This window comes from Protomyctophum bolini (assembly GCF_963924005.1).
Source record: "Protomyctophum bolini genome assembly, chromosome: 10".
NCBI classification, from domain to species: domain Eukaryota; kingdom Metazoa; phylum Chordata; class Actinopteri; order Myctophiformes; family Myctophidae; genus Protomyctophum; species Protomyctophum bolini.
The window spans coordinates 32,739,647-32,763,981 of NC_137871.1; the positions used below are offsets into that span (position 1 = coordinate 32,739,647).

The 24,335-nt window shown below is 44.5% G+C and overlaps 1 protein-coding gene across 2 annotated transcripts in view; it reads left to right on the top strand.

Annotated features, from left to right (window-relative positions):
* Positions 1-24,335, top strand: part of LOC308322927 (glutamate receptor 3) — a gene marked incomplete at its 3' end in the record, with an annotated part of 142,922 nt that overhangs the window by 90,922 nt on the left and 27,665 nt on the right. For both annotated transcript variants that reach the window (XM_080774418.1, XM_080774417.1), the window contains exons 5-11: positions 3,485-3,538; positions 5,985-6,146; positions 8,229-8,396; positions 8,937-9,041; positions 13,384-13,491; positions 16,528-16,734; positions 22,034-22,407. In XM_080774418.1, coding sequence (XP_080630544.1) covers positions 3,485-3,538; positions 5,985-6,146; positions 8,229-8,396; positions 8,937-9,041; positions 13,384-13,491; positions 16,528-16,734; positions 22,034-22,407 — 1,178 coding nt within the window. The remainder of the gene's footprint in view (positions 1-3,484; positions 3,539-5,984; positions 6,147-8,228; positions 8,397-8,936; positions 9,042-13,383; positions 13,492-16,527; positions 16,735-22,033; positions 22,408-24,335) is intronic.

Sequence of the window (24,335 nt, forward strand, 5' to 3'; positions counted from 1 at the left end):
ATCAATGTATCTTACAGCAAGCGTTCCCAAACTTTTCATCTCAAGACCCAAAATATATACGGAGGAACTTGTTCAAAGACATTATTTTGCATTTTTGACTTAACTACTTTACCAGGAAGATAATTCATACATTATGAATTAACCACTTTCAAGAAACGGTAACAAAAAATAGTAGTTTGGCTATTTTAACTTTTTCTTGAAAGTATGGAACTATATAGTATGTTACCGTGTTTGTCTCTATGTATGTCCGTTAATTGTAAAAACAGCTGCAATTCCGCTGGGTGACCTAAAGTGTCACTGTTGAGCAGCCACACACACACACACACACACACACACACACACACACACACAGAAATGAAAAGGCTCGACTCTCAACTCCTCTCTGTATACGCAGAGAGTGAACATGAATCCACATTTATAAAATACATTATCAAGGGCACAAATATTTTTCAGTTGCGTTTGATACGCCACACACTCGAAACATGTGTCTCAGTGCTTGTGTCCAAACAAGCCCTAAATGTACAGAATATAGGCAACACATGAACTTATTCACAGCGAACATTGGTCACTTCAGTCATAATTTGTACCCATGCTTTTCTTTTGGTGTTGGTAATATTATTACCAACACCAAAAGAAAAGCATGGGTACAAAAAGCACCAAATAGACCGACTGCCTATAATGGAGGAGATTGAACACTATGTTGCAAGCTGCTTTGCTTTACACTTGGACAACCCCATAATCCTCAAGCCTCTGACCACTAGCTTGTGGACATGGCCCAGGCTGCCAAATATAAAAACAATGAGCTGACACACGTATATGGCCTGTACTAATGGTTGATATTTTACTTGTTTAGTAAGGAAAGCTTCCTCTAAACTTGAATCAAAAGCACAGCCAACTTCCAATAGAAAAACCTCTCTGCTGTTCAATTATAATGACATCTGGTGTATTTGAAGTTATATTTGCAAATACGGTTGGGTCATTGCATTGAAACATTTCTGGAAACACAACCGAGGAATCAAACAGGCGACACATCTTTAGCAATAATGTTCACAATTCTGTCATGCCTGGCTATATACAGTCCTTTGTAAATATTATAGCCATTTAATATATGGGACGTCATGATTATTGGGATACCAGATGGATAGATTCAGTTCTGGTTGGCAGCACTTGGAGGCGTGCCTTTAATGTGAAGATGAGAATGTCCTCATCAGTCGCTGCATTTTTTAGAATTGAGTGGGACACGGAGTGATCAGCTGACTGGAGGCACGCAAACTTCTGTCCAGCCGTAGTCCTGTCCAGCCGTAGTCCTGTCCAGCCGTAGTCCTGTCCAGCGCCATTTTCTATGCTGCTCTCTGAGAAACCAGTCGCGTTGGTATCCAATTTACCACTTTTGAACCCAAGGAAGCTGGGAGGGTCACACACACACACACACACACACACACACACACACACACACACACACACACACAGCCTGCACCGCTCAGTTCACACAGGTGTGATTTTTTAATATTGTATACAGTATGTTTTGTAGGAAACATAAAAGGGATATTTATCCACAGTCCACAAAGTAGGTCCGTGACCCCAGAAATGGCTCCCGACCCATAGATTGGTGAAACACTGACTCTCACAGATGTCCATAAAGAAGGAATAAAAGCAGTTTGATTTGTGAGGGATGACGGAATCTGGGCCCGGGAGCAGCGGCAGCCGTATAAGAGAGCCTATAGCTCAACGTGGCCTTCCAAGTGCACGGAGGTCAGCTGTACTTCAGCCAGGCCTGGACGAAATAACTGCAGTCCAACATGGAGCATCAGCAATATTTTTTCTGCGCTATCAGCGGCACGGGTTTATTCCCAGCACCTAAAACAAAAAAAGAAAAAGAAAGAAAGAAGACAAATTAGACATTAACACTGTGGGAGATGTGGAGATAAGAGGGTTTGTTGTGGCACCGCGCTTGGCTCCTTGGTCTGCGGGAACACCGCGAATGATTTAGAGTCGTAAATATGTAACTTCCAAACCGCAGCGATAAAGGGCCCCTCTGGCAAGGAGATGCGCACGCAAGGGCTTGATGATGAACTGACTGTTTGCTATTGCGATTGGGGGGGAGTCAGAGCCGGGACACGTGCAAACACGCTGATTCCGCCGTGCCGCTCTGTGTTAGCGCTGTGTGTAGAACACAGATGAAAACTGAGACGTGGGTTGTCAATCTGATGTAGCCTGGCAACTAGCCCCGCCGCGGGTTCCATCCCACGGCCCGGGGAACCGGGAACTCGTAAATCACGGAGCTTCACAAGAGAACGCGTCTAGAGAACTGACCGGTATTTTTTTGTATTGCAACAGATAGGCGCCAGTGATTTAGCGTCTCTCTCACGGATTCACCGCGAGGGTCAGGCCAGAAAAGAGGAAAAGAGTTGATGCAAAGAGACACAGAGAGAGAGAGGGGGGGGGGGGAAGGTGAATAAAAAGACGGCATATGGTTGAAGAAGCGAGAGTGATGGAGAGACTTTTCGCTTGCTATTTCCAGGCATGCTGCGTGGGCTGAAACATGCTGTTTTGCTCAGGATAAGGTGTGATATGTTCAAAGCAGAGGCATATCTCATTTTACTGTGAATTTCTTCTTCTCCGGCTCTCTTCTCTCTGTCTTCTCTTTCCATTCCTCCTTTTTATACCGAGCCACAGTTATACCGGTGGGAACTTCAAAGTGAGCAGACGTGTTCGAGGATGTTCAGACCTGTTCGAGGATCTACCTCTCTCATTATCGGCTCCTCCTTTAATAAGCTTTAATAGGCTCTTAATTGTTTCCCCTATACTTCCATTGCCGTTTCCGTGGGATAATTAGCTTTTGTCCCCTGCATGTCTTCAGTAGGAATACGCAGTACAGCCGCAGCGGGAGCGAGTTAGCAGTGGTGGAAAAAGTACTCACAATTCTTATTTAAGTAAAAGTTAAAAAACTATTCCGGAATTCTACATTTACTTAGTACAAAAGTATTGGTATCGAAATATATAGTAGAAAAGTAAAAGTTACTCATTATGCAGACTGTACGCCCCATATCACAAGTTTTCAAATGTATGACAATCTTTTGAAAATAGCCGATCTACGTATATATATCTTGTATAGATCTGCTATTTTCAAATGGCGGAAATGTAAAGGGTTGTCGAAGTGGGTAATGTATGTTTTGTAATAATATTCAAAATCTACCAAGTAACTAGTGACCGTTTTCAAATCATTGTAGTGTAAAGTATAGTAAAATATAAAATAAAATAAAATACTTCACAATTGTTCTTAAGTGCAGTACTTAAGTAAATGTACTTGGTTACTTCCCACCAACTGTTGGAACATTTGCAGAGATTATTCTATAACCAGTGGCCTCTGGGCCTCCCATCTCATGGATGGCTTGCTGTATTGATCTCTCTCTCTCTCTCTCTGTCTCTCTCTCTCTCTCTCTCTCTCTCTCTCTCTCTCTCTCTCTCTCTTTCTCCCCCTCAGGCTGTGAGCCTGGGGAAGAACACCCGTGGCTACCACTACATTCTGGCCAATCTGGTGAGTAACAACCCCCCCCCCCCCCCCCCCCAGGGGAAGAAGGGCTGGAACACAGTAGTAACCCACCTTGTTGCTGCTGCACGTGACTGCACTATAGGCTGCACTATATTTCCTTCCCTCCTTCCATGCATAAAAAAGTGTGTGTGTGTGTGTGTGTGTGTGTGTGTGTGTGTGTGTGTGCGCGTGTGTGTGTGTGTGTGTGTGTGTCGCTTTATCTCTCTCTCCCCCTCTCCATCCATCCGCATCCATCCCCTTTTACACCAAATCTCTTCATCTAGCTGGTCTACCAGCTCACAACATACAGTATGACATTGTGATGTGTTGTGAGCCTGTCAAAATTACACCTATTGTGTGCCTATTATAACATGTCCATAATTCACCATTGGTCAGCCTTCTGATTGGTTTAGCTTTCAGGAAGAAACCAAAAATACACAGGGAAGACCTATTTGAATATTCTAACCACACCTGGTGGTCTACTAGAGTAATGCTAACCCCAGAGACATGTACAAAACAGAAAAAGTAAAAAGAAACATGGCACTCAATCTTTAATAAACCAAAAATACATTCCCAGGTGAGCTGCCAGTATAGTGATCAGCATCATTTTTTTGCGTTCACGTTCCAATTTTGTCTGCTCCTTTTTTTCTTTGTTTCGTCAATTCCAATTTAACTTTTTTATCGAGTATCCATAAGGTGCCGTCTCTCCTGATCGGATAAGATTGTCATCCCAACCTAAAAATGCACTTTTAGCTTTTACTGAAGAGCTGGAGAGACAGGGAGACCCCTGTTACTGAACAAGCTAGCCTGGAACTCACCTATTATATGCTTTCTATGGCATAGGCAGCTCCCGGCAGGATCCGCCGGCAGAAACTGTGCGCAGCTGCTTAACATGAGACTAATTAATTAGAGCAACAGAGAGAGAGAGGTGTGTGTGTGTGTGTGTGTGTGTGTGTGTGTGTGTGTGTGTGTGTGTGTGTGTGTGTGTGTGTGTGTGTGTGTGTGTGTGTGTGTGTGTGTGTGTGTGTGTGTGTGTGTGTGTGTGTGTGTGTGTGTGTGTGTGTGTGTGTGTGTGTGTGTGCGCGCGCGTCAATTTAACAAAGGTGCAGACGATCAGAAATCAGCAGAGAGTGATCGACGTTTGCGCTATGCCGTATTGAAGTGGACTCTGACCCAGACCTTTTTTTTCTCCCTGGAAATAAAAACGTCTGGGTTTCCGAGGCTACTGAACAATCTTGCATGCACACACGCAGGCATGCACGCACACACACAGAAAGTTGTCCATTTTGGCTTCTTCCGTCACCACCAAATCCCATTGCCACCAACACCCCCCCTCACCTGCTGTGCTTAGAAGATGTGATTATGCAGCATTCGGTCTCAATGTCCCTGTACTCTCTGCACGACATGACACGGTATGACACAGCCTCAGGCTGCGGCCTGTTGTTTCTTCTGTTTGCGAAAAGCTATCGGCAACCGAGCGGCTGGAACTTTTTGCCTTTAATGTGGCATAAAGTGAACCGAACATTGTTCACTTGTTTATCTTGCAAATTAATGCAAGGCTCGATCGCCACGGAGAGCGAGGAGAGACTTTTAACATAATAGCTGACACATGGGATATTCTCACTCGGAATGCAGCGCTTTCTGTTTTTAATGACCGTCATGTTGTTTGTTTGTTTAACCACTTAAACTCTATATACTTAGTTGGCCGGTGTCCCCCAGGGGTTTGTCCTAGGTCTATATTGAATATCTTTGCAGAATATATAGCAGATCTACAAGCTCAGATCAGCTATCTTTTGCCAATTGTTCGCCCCCAGTGTAGAGACACTTGGGTGGTGTTTAAGTGCTTAAAACATGTCATTGCCCACTCTCATCCTATACATACATACATACATAGAGACACACATGGCCATGCTGCTCAAAAGTGCCACTTTAGGTCACCCAGCTGTATTGCAGCTGTCCGTACTACAACATACATGGAGACCTACATACATAGAGACATACATATACGGACACACATAGCTGTTCGTTTGAGTGGTTAGACACCGTTCAAACATATCCATGCTTGACATGTTATAAGCAACATTCCGTCAATCAGCTCTGTGATGTCATGGTTTTGTTGAAGTGTTTGCTTTTGGAAACACTTGTGACTCACGAGCACTCCCAAACATGAACACTTAGATTAGGGGAATCATAACTGCACAGAGTTTATAGACAGAAGGTTGCTCATATAATGTCAACAGTGTTTTTAAAAAAAAACAACACTTGAGACAATGATAAGCCAAGCTGTCCGTACAGGTGCAATATGGTGCAATTAAATAGGACTTTTATGTTTCATGAATAGGCTGTCAATGGAGGGTGTTGCAACTCGGATGCAGCTACTGGCGAGTCCTGAGTTCTGACAGCCTGCCCCTGTCCCCCGTCCCCCCATGTCCCCCTTCTGTCTCATCACCAGGGCTTCTCCAACGTCAGCCTGGACAAGGTCTTCGCCGGCGGAGCCAACATCTCCGGCTTCCAGATCGTCACCCCGGAGAACCCCGTGGTGCAGCAGTTCATGCAGCGCTGGGAGCGTCTGGACGAACGGGAATTCCCCGAGGCCCGGAACACTCCTCTGAAGGTACTGGGGGGGATCAGCCATGATGGCCTCCTTCACGTCAACGCTTCACCATATGCAGAACCCTTCCGTCATCTAGCTCCCTGTGAAGTGCTCCTTCCTTCCTTCCTTCCTTCCATCCTCCTCCTCATCCTTCTCATCCTCTTTGCCGTGGCCCCTCGTTCTGCTCGGAGCACTAGGCTTTCCACCTTTTTCTCTTTTGTCTACCCCCCCCCGCGCGGCAATCAATATATCGATAGTCTGTGGGAGGCAAGGTTATATCTCGGCTTCAATTTGCATCTAATTAAACAATGATCAAGAGAGAAATGGATTTTGAATGACATTTAATTAGATTTTTGTCATGGTGCGCTGGTTAACAAACAAGTGGCCCGAGCACGTCGCCACAGGGAAAAGGTCAAGGTAAGTTTGAGGGGAGGTGTGGGTGGGTCCTCTCTTTAACCCTACAACTTAATTTTTGACAGAGTTCCTGACCACCTGTCAATCAGTCACTCGCCACTCTAGCTCAGTGGTGGAACTCTGAGTTCTTTACTTTAGAATGTACTGTACTAAACGGAGGTTATTAAATTATGGGAGAGAGAGCCTGACATGGTCTGGAAGGTAATATTTACACGTCAACTCTTTCGCTGCTGAGATCGTCTTTTGATGCCTTCTGGGCCAAACGCCCTCGTTCGCGGAGATCGGCTTTTTTAATATAAATTGACTAAGGTTCACAGTGGTCCGCGATCCTTCCGTGATAGGATTGCTTATCCGTGAGCTAACTTCCGGTTCAGGCCTGCATGGGTAATTTTTTGAATAAGGCACCTCACTGAAAATACCGTAGGCCCTGGAATGGATCCAGACCGAAACAATGCTGGCAGTCATTGCTTGGTGCATTTTGATGCAATGTCATGTATTTTAAAGTCGAAACGATTGATTCATGAATGCTTAACGACCATGATCCAATTATTCCGGTAAATTAGATAACTTTTTTAATTACTTTAGAGACAATGTGAACCAATGCAAAATCAACTTGGCCAATGCTGTGAATACACAATGACGTATTGACGATGGCACAGCCCTTTAACCACATTAAACATGCTGTCCCTAGAGATCTTTCACAAATGTTTCTTTTAGTGTGTAGGTTGGCCAAAGTATAAAGTACTGTCGGGGCTTAAGCGGCTAAGCATGCCTATTGTTACAGAAACATCAAACAAGTTTGACAACCTTAATAACCTTAGGCCTACATGTCAACCTCATGTATCTGTCATTACATCTGCTGCTAATTTAACTGCCTCAACACACTGTTATGTCTACCATGTGTAACCCCCCCCCCCCCCGGATTCGAACCCGGGTCTCCCCCGTGAAAGTCCAATATCTTAACCACTAGAGGGATATGATATTCCTATCACTCGGGGGAGATATTAGACTGTTGAGGCCATCAGGCTGAGGCTCTGCTACACATGCACCTCATAGATGAATCCACAGAGGGGTGCCCTGGGCGCAGCCATTACTGAGGTGTACCATTATAAGCGCAGATTTATACACCACAGCACTGCATAGCTACACATGTCCTACAGGGCAATGCTCCATGGATTCGTCTATACATGCCGTGCATCATATTTCACACTGCCAGTTTTTCTGTATCCTTCTCTCCACCTTTCTTGAAACTGCAACGAGGGGAACTTGTACGACAAAGAATTTCACCTCCCTTTTTTTTGCGTGAACCTAACCCTGTCCCTCATACACACACACCAAACGCATGCTCTGTGTCTTGTCTGTGTTTAATGGCCGCCACAATGCTTTTTGGGAGTCACATGGTTTGACCAAACATTTTTGTTTGTTTGGGCAGAACACAGCCATCAAACACAAATGTTTGGTCAAACCATGTGACTCCCATTGGAAAATCATTGTGGCGACCATTAAACAGAGACAATACACAGAACGTGTGTTAGACATGTGTGTATGTGTGCAGTGTGCAAACAAATGAAGTTGAGTAGTTGTTCCTCTCTGTCTCCCTCGGTGCGCAGTACACAATGAAGCTGAGTAGAACCAAACCAATGAAGCTGATGTTCCCGTCCGTCTCCCTCTCTCTCTCTGTGTGTGCAGTACACGTCGGCCCTGACGCACGACGCCGTCCTGGTGATCGCCGAGGCCTTCCGCTACCTCCGTCGGCAGCGCGTGGACGTGTCGCGCCGCGGGAGTGCCGGCGACTGCCTGGCGAACCCCGCCGTGCCGTGGAGCCAGGGTATCGACATCGAAAGAGCTCTCAAAACGGTAGGACACAAAGGAGAGAAAGACAGACGAGACGGACGGACGGACAAAAGACACGAGACATAGAACGTGCGACAGAGGGAGTGACATGCCGATAAGTAAAGAAAGGGCGAGTATGAGGGAAGCGGAGATGGCGCAGAGCGAACGCATGACCTAGATGGAAAGTGACAGGAGAATGAGAGGAGGGGGATTCGGTGCCCTCCGCCCCCAGATATATGTGCGCAGAGCTCTCTGTCTCTCTCTCTCTGTCTCTCTCTCTTCTGCCCTCTCTTTCTCTCTCTCAAAACGTGGATTCTCATTACCATAAACCCACTGCTTTCATTATAGCATATCCAATCCTTCTTTTTATTAAGAGGGGCGACCTATACGCGAACGCCTGCCGTCCGTGCTTTTAATACTAGTCGTGTAGGAACGGCAGCGATGTTCTTTTTATTTTATCTTTCAAAGCGTGCGTGTGTGTGTGTGTGTGTGTGTGTGTGTGTGTGTGTGTGTGTGTGTGCGCGTGTGCGTGTGCGTGCGCGTGCGTCATCCTCCACATGTCAGGTCCAAGTGATGGGGATGACGGGGAACATCCAGTTTGACAACTACGGTCGAAGGACCAACTACACCATAGACGTGTATGAGATGAAACTGGGCGGAGCCAAGAAGGTAAGTGAGACACAGCCTTTCATGTACAGCAGTGCTACTCAAAGGGACCGGGGACCCCCAGGGGACCCTCAGGGGACCCCCAGGTTCCAGAGTGTCCCTGTGCAGCGGAATTAGCTAAAAGCAGTTGAACCACTTTGATCTTATTGTATACTAAAATAGACGATTTACAAGCTCATGCCACCTTGTTGAGCTGGTAGATCTCGTAGGATATTTTCTAAATATTTTTGAAAAATATCCTGGGGGTCCCTGGCACAAAGGCTTTTCAGCTGGGGGTCCCTGGCACAAAAGCTTTTCAGCTGGGGGTCCCTGGCACAAAACCTTTTCAGCTGGGGGTCCCTGGCACAAAACCTTTTCAGCTGGGGGTCCCTGGCACAAAGGCTTTTCAGCTGGGGGTCCCTGGCACAAAACCTTTTCAGCTGGATGAATATGAATTGGGAGGTCCTTGCAGTACTAACTGATGTACTAACTATGCTGTGCAGTGAGGTTTGTTTTATGTTGTGGGGGAAGCAACAGGGCTTTTCATGACATTCATTTTTATTTTTATTTTTTGTTTTTCTTTTAGGTTTTATGACTTTATGACACCCCAAAAAACGGAACTAGAACATTCAGTGGATTTTCTGTGGTCTGGGATTTTTTCTGTCTGTGAAGCCTTTTGAGCTGCAAAACAGTGAAAACAGTGACATCTGCTGGCAAATCCCATTGTCATATATGGGCACTTGCAGGCTGTGACATCACAGTCAGCAGGAAAAGCATAGCACTTGTTTGAGCCAGAAATCCCCAGACCACAGAAAATCTACTGAATGTTAAAAGTTCAGGTTTTTTGGGTGCAATTCTCAGAAAACTTTTTTTGGTCACAATTCCTTTATGGCATCCGAGTCAGATGCCATCTGAGTCAGATGCCATAAAGATGATCTGACACCCACTGCTCAGACGTCCGTATCACAGCCCGAATACATCAAGTAAAAACAAAAGCAAAGAAAATGAATCCTAACAACAATGCAGTGTGTAGGCTAATTCTGAGTTCATCCTTGTTTTGGAAACGATTTCATCGCATTTGTGCGATAGCCTAGATGTTTGGTAGAGAGTGACAGAGAGAGAGAGAGAGAGAGAGAGAGAGAGAGAGGGAGGCTAGTGTGCCATGGGGACTGATGGAGCAGGGAGACGGTGATTGCCTTTCTCCCCGTTATGGTATCGGCAGCACTCCGGTGTGATGAGCTGTGCCAAATGTTACACGCCGCACAATTCAAGCCCGAGACCCCCGCCATCCGATAGCCGAACCATCCTATCGAATGAGAGACACGAGAGTATTTCTGTTCCGCGGCATAGCGCACTGATATGAGCTTCATTCCTCTCCTGACAGTAATTACCATCCAAATAGCCAATTACTGTGATCCATGAATTCCTCCTGGCTGACTCTTCACCAGTGGTGGAAGAAAGTACTTGAGTAAAAGTATCAATACTGCAATGTAGAACTACTGTATAGTCCGGAATTCAACATTTACTCTAGTAAAGGTGCAAAAGTACTGGCTTCAAAATGTACATAAGGTAGAAAAGTACTCATTGTGTCTTATTTTCAAGTTGTCAAAATGTTTTTGAAAATAGCAGATCGTCCATTTTCAAATGGCTGAAATGTACACAGGGCTGAAGTGGTTAATGTATTTTTTTTATAATGATAACCAAAACTACAAAGTAACTGTTTTCAAATAATTATAATGAAGTAAAAGTACAATATTTGAAGTAAAACTATTGGAAATTGGAATACTCAAGTAAAGTACAAATACCTCAAAATTGTACCTAAGTACAGTATAGTAAATGTACTTACATCCCTTCACGAAGGTGAATCCCGGTGGTACGCTCACATTATGCCATACGATGACACCGAGTCTCGTTTGGTAACCTCGCCCGGGTTCCCAGGAGCAGATGGAACCTACCGCGTTACCCAGCTCCTCTCGTTAGCCGCATCACTGTCGGCTCTGTCGTCACGCGGCCTGAAGTGACGTGTGATTATGCCGCCTCTCAGGCCTCGGTCTTCACCAATTAGCATCACGCCAACCCAAACTCTCATTCCAAAATGCAACACGCACAGAGGAGAGGAATGGAGAGAGAGGCAGACAGAGAGAGATGGTGACAGAGGGAGTGAGAGAGAGACAGAGAGAGTGAGACTGAGAGAGATGGAGACAGAGATAGTGAGACTGAGAGAGATATTGAAAGAGAGATGGAGACAGAGTGAGACTGAGAGAGAGATATTGACAGAGAGAGTGAGACAGAGAGAGATGGATACAGAGAAAGAGAGCGGAGGTCAGAGAGACAGAAAAGTAGAAAGTGGAGGAACAGCAGACAGACAGACGACAGGCAGGGCAGCAGTTTGTCAGAACCTGGAGTTCCAGACAGTATAACCTCTGTGACAGTTCAGGGATGAAGGGTCTTAACAGTGACTGTCACCAGTGATGTATGGGGCTGATGCGTGTCCCCGCCGCTCAGGGCGACATCGGGGCCACGCGTTTCCTCGCTGGCACTTCTGGCAGCGGTTCACAAATGTCAGACAAGTGTCGGCCGACAGCGCTGTTAGACTGGGAAATACTTTGGTGGGGCGGGGTGGGGAGGAGGGGGTGGGGGAGAGGTTGCGCTGTAAACACAAACTGCCGCTGCGGAGTCAGATGATCCGCTCGGCTTTAGAGACGCCACAGGCAACCATGTTGTGAGAGCTACACGATGTACGCTGCTCACTAGCTCCGCCACCTGGCCGTTTTTGGAGTCCCACAGTGTCTCCCGCACCTGCCCTTCATGTCCCCAAAACTGTCAAAAGATGTAAGCAGGAGATGGGAGGCGAAAGAAGAAAATAAAGTGCACCAGATGTGAAAGGGAATGTGGTGGTGGTGGGTCGGTGGGTGGGCGTGGTAGCCAGCCCAGAAAGGGTTCGAGCACTGGCGGCAACATATGCAACATGTTTTATCGTGAGCCAGCCATTATTATTTCAGACGGGCAAACAAACACTTTGACACTGGTTTGAGAAAGCATCTGTGGAGCAGAATTGAAGCTTGCTGCAGTGGCGAGGGAGTGGAGTGGAGAGGAGAGGATAGGAAGAGGCTCGCTCTGCAAGGCACTTGCATATTATGATAAATTATTAAGTGTGTATGCAGTTCACAGGCCCGAATATGAATTATTTACCGTAAAACCTGGGAAGCTGAAGGTGGCGGGGTTTCATGTAGTCTTCTGCCACGAATGCTTGCACAGGAACGGCTGGGACTCTTCACTTTTTGGTTACAAATCACAATAACTCAGACTATATTATTTGCAAGCTGTCTGCGGTGCATGACAGAAATGTCTCGAATTGTATGCTTTTCACCGCACTCGCATTCCTGTGCCAGGAATGAAGGGTTCATTCCAGTTCTCCACTCACGCACTGGTACCGGTATTTGAATTACCTTTTGACACCGGGACAGAGGCATCCAGGCACTGGGATATGCAGTGTTGTTTAAATGAGCCCAGACTCGTGGCAGATCTCGGCAATACTTCATGTTCTAGGTCTTTGCATGCACCAAAATAAAAAGCATGCTAATGGGCAATACAGATGAATAAGGCACAGGGATGGGTGGTGAGGTCGCTGGTCGTGGGAGTAGCCTCGCATAGCCAGCCTTCATCTGCCTTTGCGATGCATATTGCCCCAGGCAGATTATGTATGGCCCCTCTCAATTATGGGAGGATGGCCGAAATGGTGACGGCCAACCAGATACGTCTGGAACCAGGCTATAACCAACCAGGGCCCAGTATTTAAATATTTGGCGGGACAAAAATCTAACACTGAGAGGGACGAGACTTATATCCACGCAGTGATATTAGTATCGCTACGCTACGCTAGGGTGGGAGTGGGTGGGTTGGTCGGGTGGTTGGTTGGTGGGTGTCTCCCTAGGGAGAGTGGGTGGGTGTTAACTCTAGGGATGGAGGGAGGGAGTGTGTGGGTGGGATTTACGTCAGCGATTCCCCAACCTGTGGGCTGGGGCCCACTGGTGGGTATTGCAAGTGGGCCCCCAGATATTTAATAATCACACCAAAAAAATCACACTCGTGAGCAGTGAGGGGTGCAAACATTAAACGTCCATAGACTTGGCTGCCATATGACGTAATTCCAAAAGTTCAACAATAGGAACTCAAGGAATCCTTTGTTATAGTTCAATTGGAACTAATTGTGCTAATTGATCAGATAATTGATCAGATGGCTGGGCCGCGAAATGCCTTCGGGGTTTTAAAAAGTGGGATCTGATCCAGAAAAGGTTGGGGAACTGCTTTGGTTTGTGTGACTCCAGGTGAAGGGTTGATATAACCACTTGTCTTCTCTTTTCAGATCGGTTACTGGAACGAGTACGAGCGATTTGTAAATATAATGGACCTGCAGGTCACCAACGAGTCCTCCTCAGTGGAAAACCGAACCATTGTGGTCACTACTATTATGGTACACTTTCCATGCAGTTTTAAATGTCTTCACCTATTCTGCCACTCAAGGTCATGGTGTTGATTCTTTATGATTGATACATTCCTGTCCTGGGCGGGTAGAACCATATCTTTTTTGTGTGGGCTTTCCATCCACTCACTACACGTTGAAACAGTCCAGCCCGTTGGCCATTAACTCACACGGTGGCCATTTTGCTCGTATGTTATTAGCACACATACGGGGGGGGGGGGGGGGGGGGGGGAGTAGAGCCTATACCCAGTGTGAAGTATAAGATAAGATGTGACAGGGACCTTTATTGATCCCGCAAGAGAAATGCAAGTGGCCAAAGGTAGCACGGAAATTGAGATACAGTTACAGGGCAAGAGAAAGTATTGTAGACGCAGCAGGGTAAAATACATCACATACAATAGCAATAATGAATGAAAGTAAACGACAAACAGCATACAGCCTCAACTAAGCTTGCATTATGCAGGACAAATTAATCGAGAATGAACACTGTAACCATGTCGGATAGGGTCCTTACAGTAATAAACTGTTGTTAATTCAGAGCTAATTAAACTATTGAGGGAACAGAGTGACCACCGTGTGCCTTATTATGAATCTTCATGGCTACCAGCACAAAGGATAGTCTAAGACAGTCTTATCGTATTTCCCCTTCGGGTAGATAAATCTATTTCTCCTGCTCAATTGCCCCACAATCTCCATGTGAAGGGGCGTGTGAGTTGTTGTCCATGATAGCATCCAGCTTCCTCACTATTGCGCACCTTCGCCACCTACTTCGGCGGAGTAAAAGCACAAAATAAGAGCCATGGCTGCCGTTTGAACATGGCCAACGGAGGAGTGTTTCAAATGTATCCGTGTGGGTGACAAAGCATTTTGATTTCCCATACTCCAGTGGCCTGTCGTAGCAGTGACATCACAATAATGGTATAAATGAGAATGGTTGACTCCATCAATTACAAAACAAACAAACATACAAATGCATACGTACGTAAGTAGACCTGTCAGTCATCATCAAAGTAAATGTTCAATGGCATTTTGGGATAGACTGGCCAACGAATGACTACTAAGGACGATGGCAGCAATGGTTTCTCAAGCTGGGCAAAGCAAAATAACCGGTATTGGAGGGTGGATAAGAAGATTAATTTTGTTTTCTTTTTATGACCGCTCCAATCTATTTTGTATTGCTCCCCAGAGTGTTCTGTGTTGAAGTATAACCTCTACAATACAGATGAGGTAAAATATATATAAAGTTGTTTCTCTGACCAAGGTTATCTCTGACCACGGTAGATGTCATGGTTTGGATAAAGACTTTTCCATTATTTCCCCTCCAGTTTGATAGTTTGGTTAGTTAGTTAGTCTACTATTCATCAATCGGTTTCAATAATCTTCCGCTCCAAACATTCTCAAAATCTGACCGTGCTTATAGTATCGTTGCCTGAGAAGTATATTTTCAGTATAAAAGAAAATATTAACTAAAATGTACAGTAGTAAAAAAGACTATAAAAGTGGGTCTTTCCTGGACAGAGTAATTTGTATGCCTAAAGGGCTGACCCGCTGAGTCTCCCCCAGAGCAGGAGGAAGCGTTTAACATCTCTCTTAATGAGAGCTCCAGTCAGGAGGTAAACACGTGTCGGAACGCAGAGGGAAACCAAGGTGAGACGGGATACATTCAGCACAGAACAAACAAACCATTGCTCTCCCACTTGCACCCTAATTGTTTGTGGCTGTAATGACAATGCCTTGCTCTCTGGGAGCATTCCTTTCTGTTTGATATAATGATGAAGTGCTCAGTAAACACCCACAAGACTGTAGCTGCACTCTATAGTGTTTTGAAAAGCACAGGAGAGTCATATGGCACGTTCCGCTCTCCTTCGTGTTATTTTTTTATTTTTAGTATTTTTTACTTTTTTATTTTATCCCCCTCTCCTCCTTTTGGTTTGTTCTTTTCTGGATAACAAATGATGGATCCTTTTTTTTGTTTTGTTTTATTTATTTATTCTTTGGAATGATAGCAGCCTTTCCCTGCGCATTTGGTGCAATGTGCTTGAAAATTACATGTTACAAGATAAGAATGGGCACTCTCTGATCCCTGTGCTGTCACTGGCATTTACTTCTGAACCCCCATCCCCCCCCATGTCCATGTCCACCTCACTGTGAGCCAGCCACACCATGCCTATACCGTACAGTACAGCCCCCACAGCCCCTAGTGGCGGGTGGAAGAACTACTTCGAGCAGTGGTTTTCAACCCGTGGTCCTTGAAGGAGAGATGGAGAGTTGGTAACCAAACGGAGCCTTATATTTAAATGGGTCCATTTGGTTTCATCTTACACTCTCAACAGTTAGAAGAGTGAGTATTTATTTTGCCTGTTATCTCTCCTAATGGTACCACATCAATACAGCATGGAAATCGTATCCAACAATGACAAAAACATATTTTTGTGTCTGAGAGGCTAAAGGTCATCAAATGGTGGTCCGTGGCTCAAATGCCAAAGAAATAATGGGCCTTGATGTGAAAAGGGTTGAAAACCACTGACTTAGAGATTAGACTTGAGCAAAAGTATAGCAATACCACAGTGTATAGAATACTCTGATCCAAGTAAAGAGTCCTGCATTCAAAAGTGTATGTCAAAGTACACATGTAGTGTCAGGCCAAGAGGTCGGGCGCACTAACTCTAGGCCTGGTGTCTGCTGGCCGGTCAGTGTGTGTCAGTGCATTTGTGGTGCATCATCTGTGCATGCTGTTTGTTTGCATGACTGTGGTTGTACTAGCAGCTTATTATTTGTGTGTGTGTGTGTGTGTGTGTGTGTGTGTGGGGGTGCGTGCGTGCGTGCGTGCGTACACTTGTATTACTATACTTGTGAGGACCATGAGTCCAAAGTAGCAACCAAAAATGCTGATGTCCTTGTAAGTATAGTAATACACTCTGTGTGTGTGTGCGTGTGCGGACACTGAATGCAAAGGTGCGTGTGTGCAAGGCAGCGCCCTTGAGCACAGGGCGTGAATAAACCCAAAGTGTGTGTTCGAACCAACAGGAAGCTCCGTATGTGATGTACAAGAAAAATCATTTGCAGCTGGGTGGCAATGACAGATATGAAGGCTACTGCGTCGATTTAGCGTCTGAGATTGCCAAACATGTTGGAATTAAGTACAAACTGTCTATAGTAATGGATGGGAAGTACGGAGCCCGTGACCCCGAGACCAAGACCTGGAACGGCATGGTCGGCGAACTGGTCTATGGGGTGAGTAACCATGGGTGCCTATCTCTGATTTCACGATTACATGACAGTTTGCAAGGAACTTCAACATGAGAGGAGATCTCATTTCTCTGTCTTAAGGTCATCACCGACTCACCCGGGCGAGCTCAAAACCGCCCGCGTAACGGGCGAGTCCGATAGTTCCGCTGGGAGTGAGATTTTATCAAATCGTCGCCGTCGGCGCTGAAACCTTGTATCTCTGTTTTTCTCGTTAATGAATGCCCTACTTTGTCAAAATAGAGGAAATAGCAGATCTACAGGCTCATGCTATTTACACTATTGACCAATGTTGAAAGTCTGTGGGTTTATATATCTATATTTAACCAATACAAAGTATTAACAAGAGCTTATGACTAAATAACAGCTACGGTATATTGGATACTTTTTTTTAAATTCCCCATTTAGTGAAAAGTAGGCCTAACCGGTTTTTTGGACATAAAAGGTTTCCGCCCGACAGCAACGAATAATGCACATTGTCCACTGGGCTTTGCATTGTGGGAGTTGGTGCTAATCCTGAGCTGGAGAAAATGAAATCATTTCTCAGTGCTGTTCATTGCAATTAATCCTTCACTTGTGCTTAGGCTACAAATTGCATCAGGCTTTTCACGGTCAAAACAGAGGTAGGTATGTAAACACAATGTGACCATATGGCAAACACGACTGTAATCACTTTGATGAATGAAAAATTATATGCCTTTGAAGTGATTGTGTAATTATGCTCATTGTTTGATGTGTATGATGGATATGCGGCGTTGTAAATTCACAGCTGAGAAAATCTGCTTCAAAATCAACAGCTAAATGGCGGGGTTGCGGTTTAGAGGCAACAAGATCCATATGGGGGCTTGCGCTCCATAAAAGTTTGGCGGGGCTGTTCGCATTAGCGGAGGGCCAGTGGTTGGGGGAGTACTGTTTTTTTTTACTGAAGTACAAGTAACAATAGCACAATGTCTAAGTACTGTATGCTTTGTTACAAGTGAAAGTACTCTATTCAAACTTTTATTTGAGTAAAAGTAATGGCATCAGATATACTTACAGTGCAAAAGTGAAAGTACTACATGTTTTCAATTTCTTTCAAAAATATCAAATCTACAAGCTATTGTGAGCTTTTAGATATGCTATTTTTTTTAAACCAAACAAGAAAATAGGGCTTAATTGGTTAACGTGTGTTTTGTAATAATAATATAAATCTACAAAGTACAGTAGCTTGTAAATTAAGTTTTAAAGTAATATTTGCAGAGATGTAGCAAATTACTCAAGTACCGGTAAATAGTTTCGGGCAGAAACCTCGTCTCCACAGCGTCACACTAAAGTATCAAAAGTAGCTCGAAAAGTGTTTTGAGCTTGTAGATCTGCCACTTTTGCCATTTTTGAATTTGAATGCTGAAAAGTGTAGCTTTTTGGACACATGAGGTTTCCAGACGACAGAGACGTACTTCGTTACTGTCCACCACTGAGCAGAGGGGGAGAGGCGTGTGTGTTGTTCGCCAGACAAAGTGCTCAGAGGTTTCGCAATGGCCTCCCTCACGCACTCCCAAATTATCCTCCGTCTAAGACAGTGGTTCTTAACCTTTTAAGGCTGCAACTCCCCAAAATAATCTGGGGGACCCCCCTACACACACACACACACACACACACAGACACACACACACACACACACACACACACACACACACACACACACACACACACACACACGGGTGCAGTACTTAGTTTAGACAGTTTTTGGTTTAGACTAGTCATTGGTTAGACCAGTCATTAGTCCTACATCTACAACCTATCTCAAACCCTCACCCTAAACCTAACCTCCCACGGGGCAGCACACCTAAACCTAACCTTAACCCATGTCTAACCAATGACTAGTCTAAACTAAGTATGCACACCCCCCCCCCCCCCCACACACACACACACACACCCTGAAGAGCACTTGTAATTGTAGTAGTTGAGGCACGGCATTTAGTTTGACTCGATCTGTTCGATAGATAAATAGCAGATCTACAAGCTCATAACGGGGGCGATCCACAGGTTGAGAACCACTGCTCTAAGGTCACAGCAGGTTGTTGAGTGGAGAGTGGGAGGGGAGAGAGATGCAATGCAAAATGCATGAGTGTTACGCTCTCTTCATCTGTTCAATTTCCCCGCTATCAACCACAGAGATTGCCTCGTTTGATCTGCTATCGTGAGCAAATTACCCTCCAAATTGGAAGTCCACTTCGCAGATGGAAGATGGGGGGATGGGGGGGGGGGGGGGGGGGGGAAACAAAAGGTCCATCAACCTGTCAACAACCTCCTCAAGCCTTTCTTTCTACAGTGGTGCGAGTGTAATTAAGTGCATTTACTCAAACGTGTCTGTACTTTACTTGAATATTTGTCATTTTAGACCACAACATCTAATACAATCTTTACTTTTACCTCCACTACATTTCTAGGATGGGTAAAGTAATGCCCTATTTCAAATTGTCTGCTATTTTCGTTACAGATATTGCTTTGTAATCTTTTGAAAACGTTCACACTTTAAAATCAACTTTTTAATACCGCAATGCATTGATAATGAAAAGAAAATGTACTTTTGATTACTTAAGTGTGTTTTAAAAGTTGTTTTGTAAAATATAAATATTCTAAATCTACACGGCAACAAAAGTGAATAATTAACAGATAATTGTAATGGAGTAAAAAGTATTTGCATCTGAGATGCATCTGAGATGTAGTGGAGTAGAAAAGTATTGAACATATTGACCAGCTGTACTCAAGTAAAGTAATGTAGGCTGCAAAATTGCACCTAGTACTTGACTAAATGTACTTCCAGTAGTTACTTTCCTCCACCACTGCCTAGTGCCTACCTGTCAACCCCTATCAAGGCATTCTGCTCCTGTAGCTTTTACGGCAGGTGCGACGGGCGCTAACGATTATGCACGCGTTGACCTTTCTGACCAGTAAATTAATTTGATTTTAGTTGTCTTTTTAGAGGTTTGGGCTCGGAGGCTGTGCATTTTATGTGTTTTGTTTTCCCTTCACCGCTGATTGACTGCTGCTGGCGTCGAGGATTAAATGGTTATATAGCCCAGCGTTGACGGGGCGCGCAAAGCAACACTGTCACGTTATATCAGGGTGTGTTTGCGTTTCACTCGCTTTGACCTTGTAAAGGAACACGCTCCGCGGGTGCGTCGCCTTAAAAACAGCCGCTATATTCCTTAATTTATGTGTGTGGAAGACAATACAGAGCAGACAGTACAAATAAGTGTCCTTCATACAAAACCGCAACGCTTTGAAGAGTGGCGGTTATTTAATTAATCGCACACACACGCTAGCTGCAGAAACACTGTCTGAAGTGATTAATTATTTGCGTCTGTTTTTACAAAGAAAAACCCATGGTTGTGAATGTAAAAAAAAATAGAGAGAGAGAGAAGAGAGAAGAAAAGTGCTTGCCGCCACCTCAGAGCGTTTTTGGTAGAATGCCATGATATGGAGCAGGAAAACAAAAAAATGGGGAGAGGGGGGTAAGGGAGGGTGTTGGGCGAAGAGAAACAGCTTGGAAGATAAAACATAATGCAAATGCCAGAACTGGTTTCTCTTCAGGGGATGGGGGGGTGGGGGGGGGCTGATGAATGGCATGCGAGCTGGAATGCTGGAGAGAGCCTGGGGTTGCCATGTTCCTCATCACAGTCACCCGTTGAACAGTGTGCGACTTTAAATCAAAGCCATTTGTCGTTGGACACAGAACTGACGAAATGTATTGTATATCAAGCAGAGAAGTAGGAGATGATTAGCAATATCACTCACAATTTGAATTAGGATTTTGTTGTTGCGGCATTTTGTTTTTCTTTGGGTTTTTTATGGCTAGCGTTGTATTCATTACTTTTCATTCACTACTAGCTATTTGTATGCAGTTGTTAGGTGAAGCGATTCACAATGTGGGGCCTGTCTAGATATTGCAAGTGGGCCCCCAAATAATTGGCTTTTTTATTATTCATTTAACATTAATATTAAAAGCTTAATGTTTCAACTTGTTTTTACATTTTCTTCTTTAAAACCTTGACAAATCAATGTAGTTACCGCTAGCTACAGCAACTCCAAGCTAATCGGATGATAATAAAAAGGGACCTCTCTGCATTAATAGAAATTTTGGCACAGATGTAAATTCTCACCTTTGGCATACAATGAGTTAAAAATAATGGACCCACGCATCTGACCACTTAACAAGTGGTCAGATGTGGTGGTCCACCAACGCTTTGGAGATTTCAAGTGAGTCCTGACTCCTTAGCCAGAAAAGGTTTGGAACCGCTCAATTAGAAGGTTTTATTTTTATTCGTTTTTCACGGTGAGGGTTATTAATAATTACTTTTCTTTCATTAGCTATTGTCATGCACTTGTTTTGTTTTTTCTTAATTGATTTTTTTAGCAGCTATTCCATTATCTGTGCGCTGTTGTTTTTTGATAATTTTAATCTCCTGGAGTCGTTCTGCAAATTTTCTCAAAAACAATAAATAGCATTTGGAATAAATAGCGATCCATTCGAGGCAAACTTGCAAACATGACACCTTGTTGAATTCCTTCCAAGCTGCTTCTCTGCGTTTATCTAAATATATTTGTCATTCAGAAACCCCAAAGTCTGTTTCTCATTTCTGCTGTCTCTCATCGTGAAGAATGTGTTTATATTGCCTTCTGTCTCAATCTCTCATGCATTAGTCAAGTGTTGCGGGACTTCTAGTATCCTCACATAATAATATTATGTAACATTTATCTGCCCTACAATTCTATCCTACCGTTCTCGTTTCGTGTCTCTTGTTTCAGGACTTACTAAGTCTGTTTGGGTTGAAAAACGATCGTTACTCTGGCAGAAACCTCCATAGTTCAAGTTTTTTCTATTTTTGAATGTGTGTCTGTGGATTTTATATCCATTGGTACAGTTTTTTGATAAATTAAATAATTAAAGTAACAGATTCGGACATACTGTATGTATAAGGTTTCCACCCGCCAGTGATGTAAGCAGCATGTTTTCATCTCAGATGAATGTCTGAATGAACAGCCTAATGTTATATTTTAATATAATCTAATAATAATCATAATAATAACAATAAAATGTTATTCTCCCTAAAGTTTGTAGGAGAACCTGGGATTCTGGCTGTGTCCGGGGGACCCCCAGGGGTCCTTGTGGGCCTTCCAGGGGGTCCCCGGTGAAATGCATAATGTGTTTGAGAACCACCGGTGTAGAATGACCCCGGTTTGTCTCGCTTTGTGCCGTGCGCGGGAACTAACGCTCGCTGTACCGTGTTCCCCCTGTTTCCAGAGAGCAGATATAGCTGTCGCGCCTCTCACCATAACACTGGTTCGAGAGGAGGTGATAGACTTTTCCAAGCCCTTTATGAGTCTGGGCATCTCCATTATGATAAAGAAACCCCAAAAGTCCAAACCCGGGGTGTTCTCCTTCCTGGACCCGCTGGCCTATGAGATCTGGATGTGTATAGTGTTTGCCTATATTGGCGTGAGCGTGGTTCTGTTCCTGGTGAGCCGCTTCAGCCCGTACGAGTGGAACCTGGACGACCAGGACGAGACCAAAGACCCACAGACCCCGCCCGACCCCCCCAACGACTTTGGCATCTTCAACTCCCTGTGGTTCTCGCTGGGCGCCTTCATGCAGCAGGGCTGCGACATCTCCCCCAGGTGGGTCTTTGAACAGTACTCCAGAACTACTCTGTTACAAGTCAAATGTCCAGAATTAAAAATGTACTTGAGTAAAAGTACAAAAGTATTGGCATCAAAATGTACCAAAGTAAATACTCATTATGCAGAATGTCCCATTTCGAGTTTTCAAATGTATAAAATTCCAAAATTCCAAATCTACAAGCTCACAATGCGTCGCATCACAAGCTTGTAGATTTTCAAATGGATGAATGTAAGTGTTTAAAAAAAAGTGGAGTAAAAGTACAATATGTGGATCCGAGATGTATTGGCAATTGGAAATACTCAAGTATGTTAAGTACCGGTAAATGTACTTGACAGTCCAGTGGTACTTTCTACCACTGGTAATGTATCAATATTGTGAAGTAGAAGGTTGCGACTGCATGTGATAACATGCTTTGTGCACAGGCCTCTCTGTGTCCCTTTTTATGCCCATATCATGTGGGGGTTAAAGTGGTCCCCCAGTAAAATTATTAGTTATTATATTGTATCAAAATCAGTTTAACCACTTTCCACCTGACAGTATTTTACACTTCAGATATCCGAAAATAGCCAATCTACAAGCTCACAACACGACTGGTGGCCGTTTGGTACTCAGGAACGATCCAAGTCAGGAATGCATGCGCCCACTCGGTTATGTAATGTGCTTGGATGTACCCAGAGCCGTCTAACAGAAGAGTTGCGATATTGAGGGGGCAGAAAACAGCACGGTCACGTGGTTCATGTACTCGCGCGAGCCCGTAGACTCCAATGCATTCCGTAAACGTCCGGTTGCTTGAAGGCTTCAAATGGGGACAAACCAATAGAAGTCTATGTAGAAGAGCCGCCATTGGACTGAAGCCCCATGAACGGACTTTGCGTAACTCTGTCTATACTCTATGGCTCTGGATGTACCCATAAAGGTCTCTGTGTCTGTCCTTTTCTGCCCATATATCACTGTCATCAGTATTTGCCCATATACGGGTACGGGTCAGCTTAGCAGTTCTGGACAAACCGCGAGACAACGCACTCCTTCTGTGATACGCACGACGAGTTTGAGGTGGATCGGTCAGGCGGCCGTGATTTATCTTCACAACGTATTGCAACTGTTTTGTTGCATCGCAAATCATGGCCGTGGACTCTGGCTTTATGATCGACCAGATGTAGATCAGCTGTTTTCGCAGAACGTTCGCCCATTACTTTAAAAAAAAAGAAAATTGGCCAAATGTTCTTCCGTGTGCACCAGATATTTGTCTATTTATGGCCGTTTTGACATGCCCAGATATAGAATGGTAGGGTTCATTAGATGAGCAGCAGTGGATGTTTGATCTCTCACGCGGGAGACCCAGGTTCAAATGCTATATTATATAGGTCCCAATCAGGAATCGAGCACAGTTGTTGACTTAAGCAGGAGGGCTGTATAGCCCCTCCTTCCTACTCACTATAGAATAGCTCATGCTCACACACAAAGTCACTGTTGGGAGTGTCTAGCGCTGCTCAAAAAGTGAAATTGCAAACTCTTGTGGCAAACTATATGTCTTGGATGGGACAGGGAAACCGAACAGTAGAGAAAAGCATTGGCGTTAAATCTGCTTCTCTCTCTCTCTTCTAGATGTGAATCTATCTTCCAAATGGACAATCTTCTAAATGGCTTTTTTGCTCTGTCTATACTTTATACTTTGCCGATTGGAAGCATGCACCCCCCGTATCCCATTAATTGCACCCATTATATTAAATTGAGTTGGAGGGTTTTAATTGAGTTTGACAGTTGTGCGTACTAAGACTGCCGTGACTAAAATGGTTTTATCGATACCGTCTTCAGGCTGTGTGACCTGCCTTTTCTCTGTAGGCCGTGAACTCTGACCTGAGTTGCGTCGGGGGTTAATGATCAAGATGATTACTGAACATATAATATATATATAAAGATGACA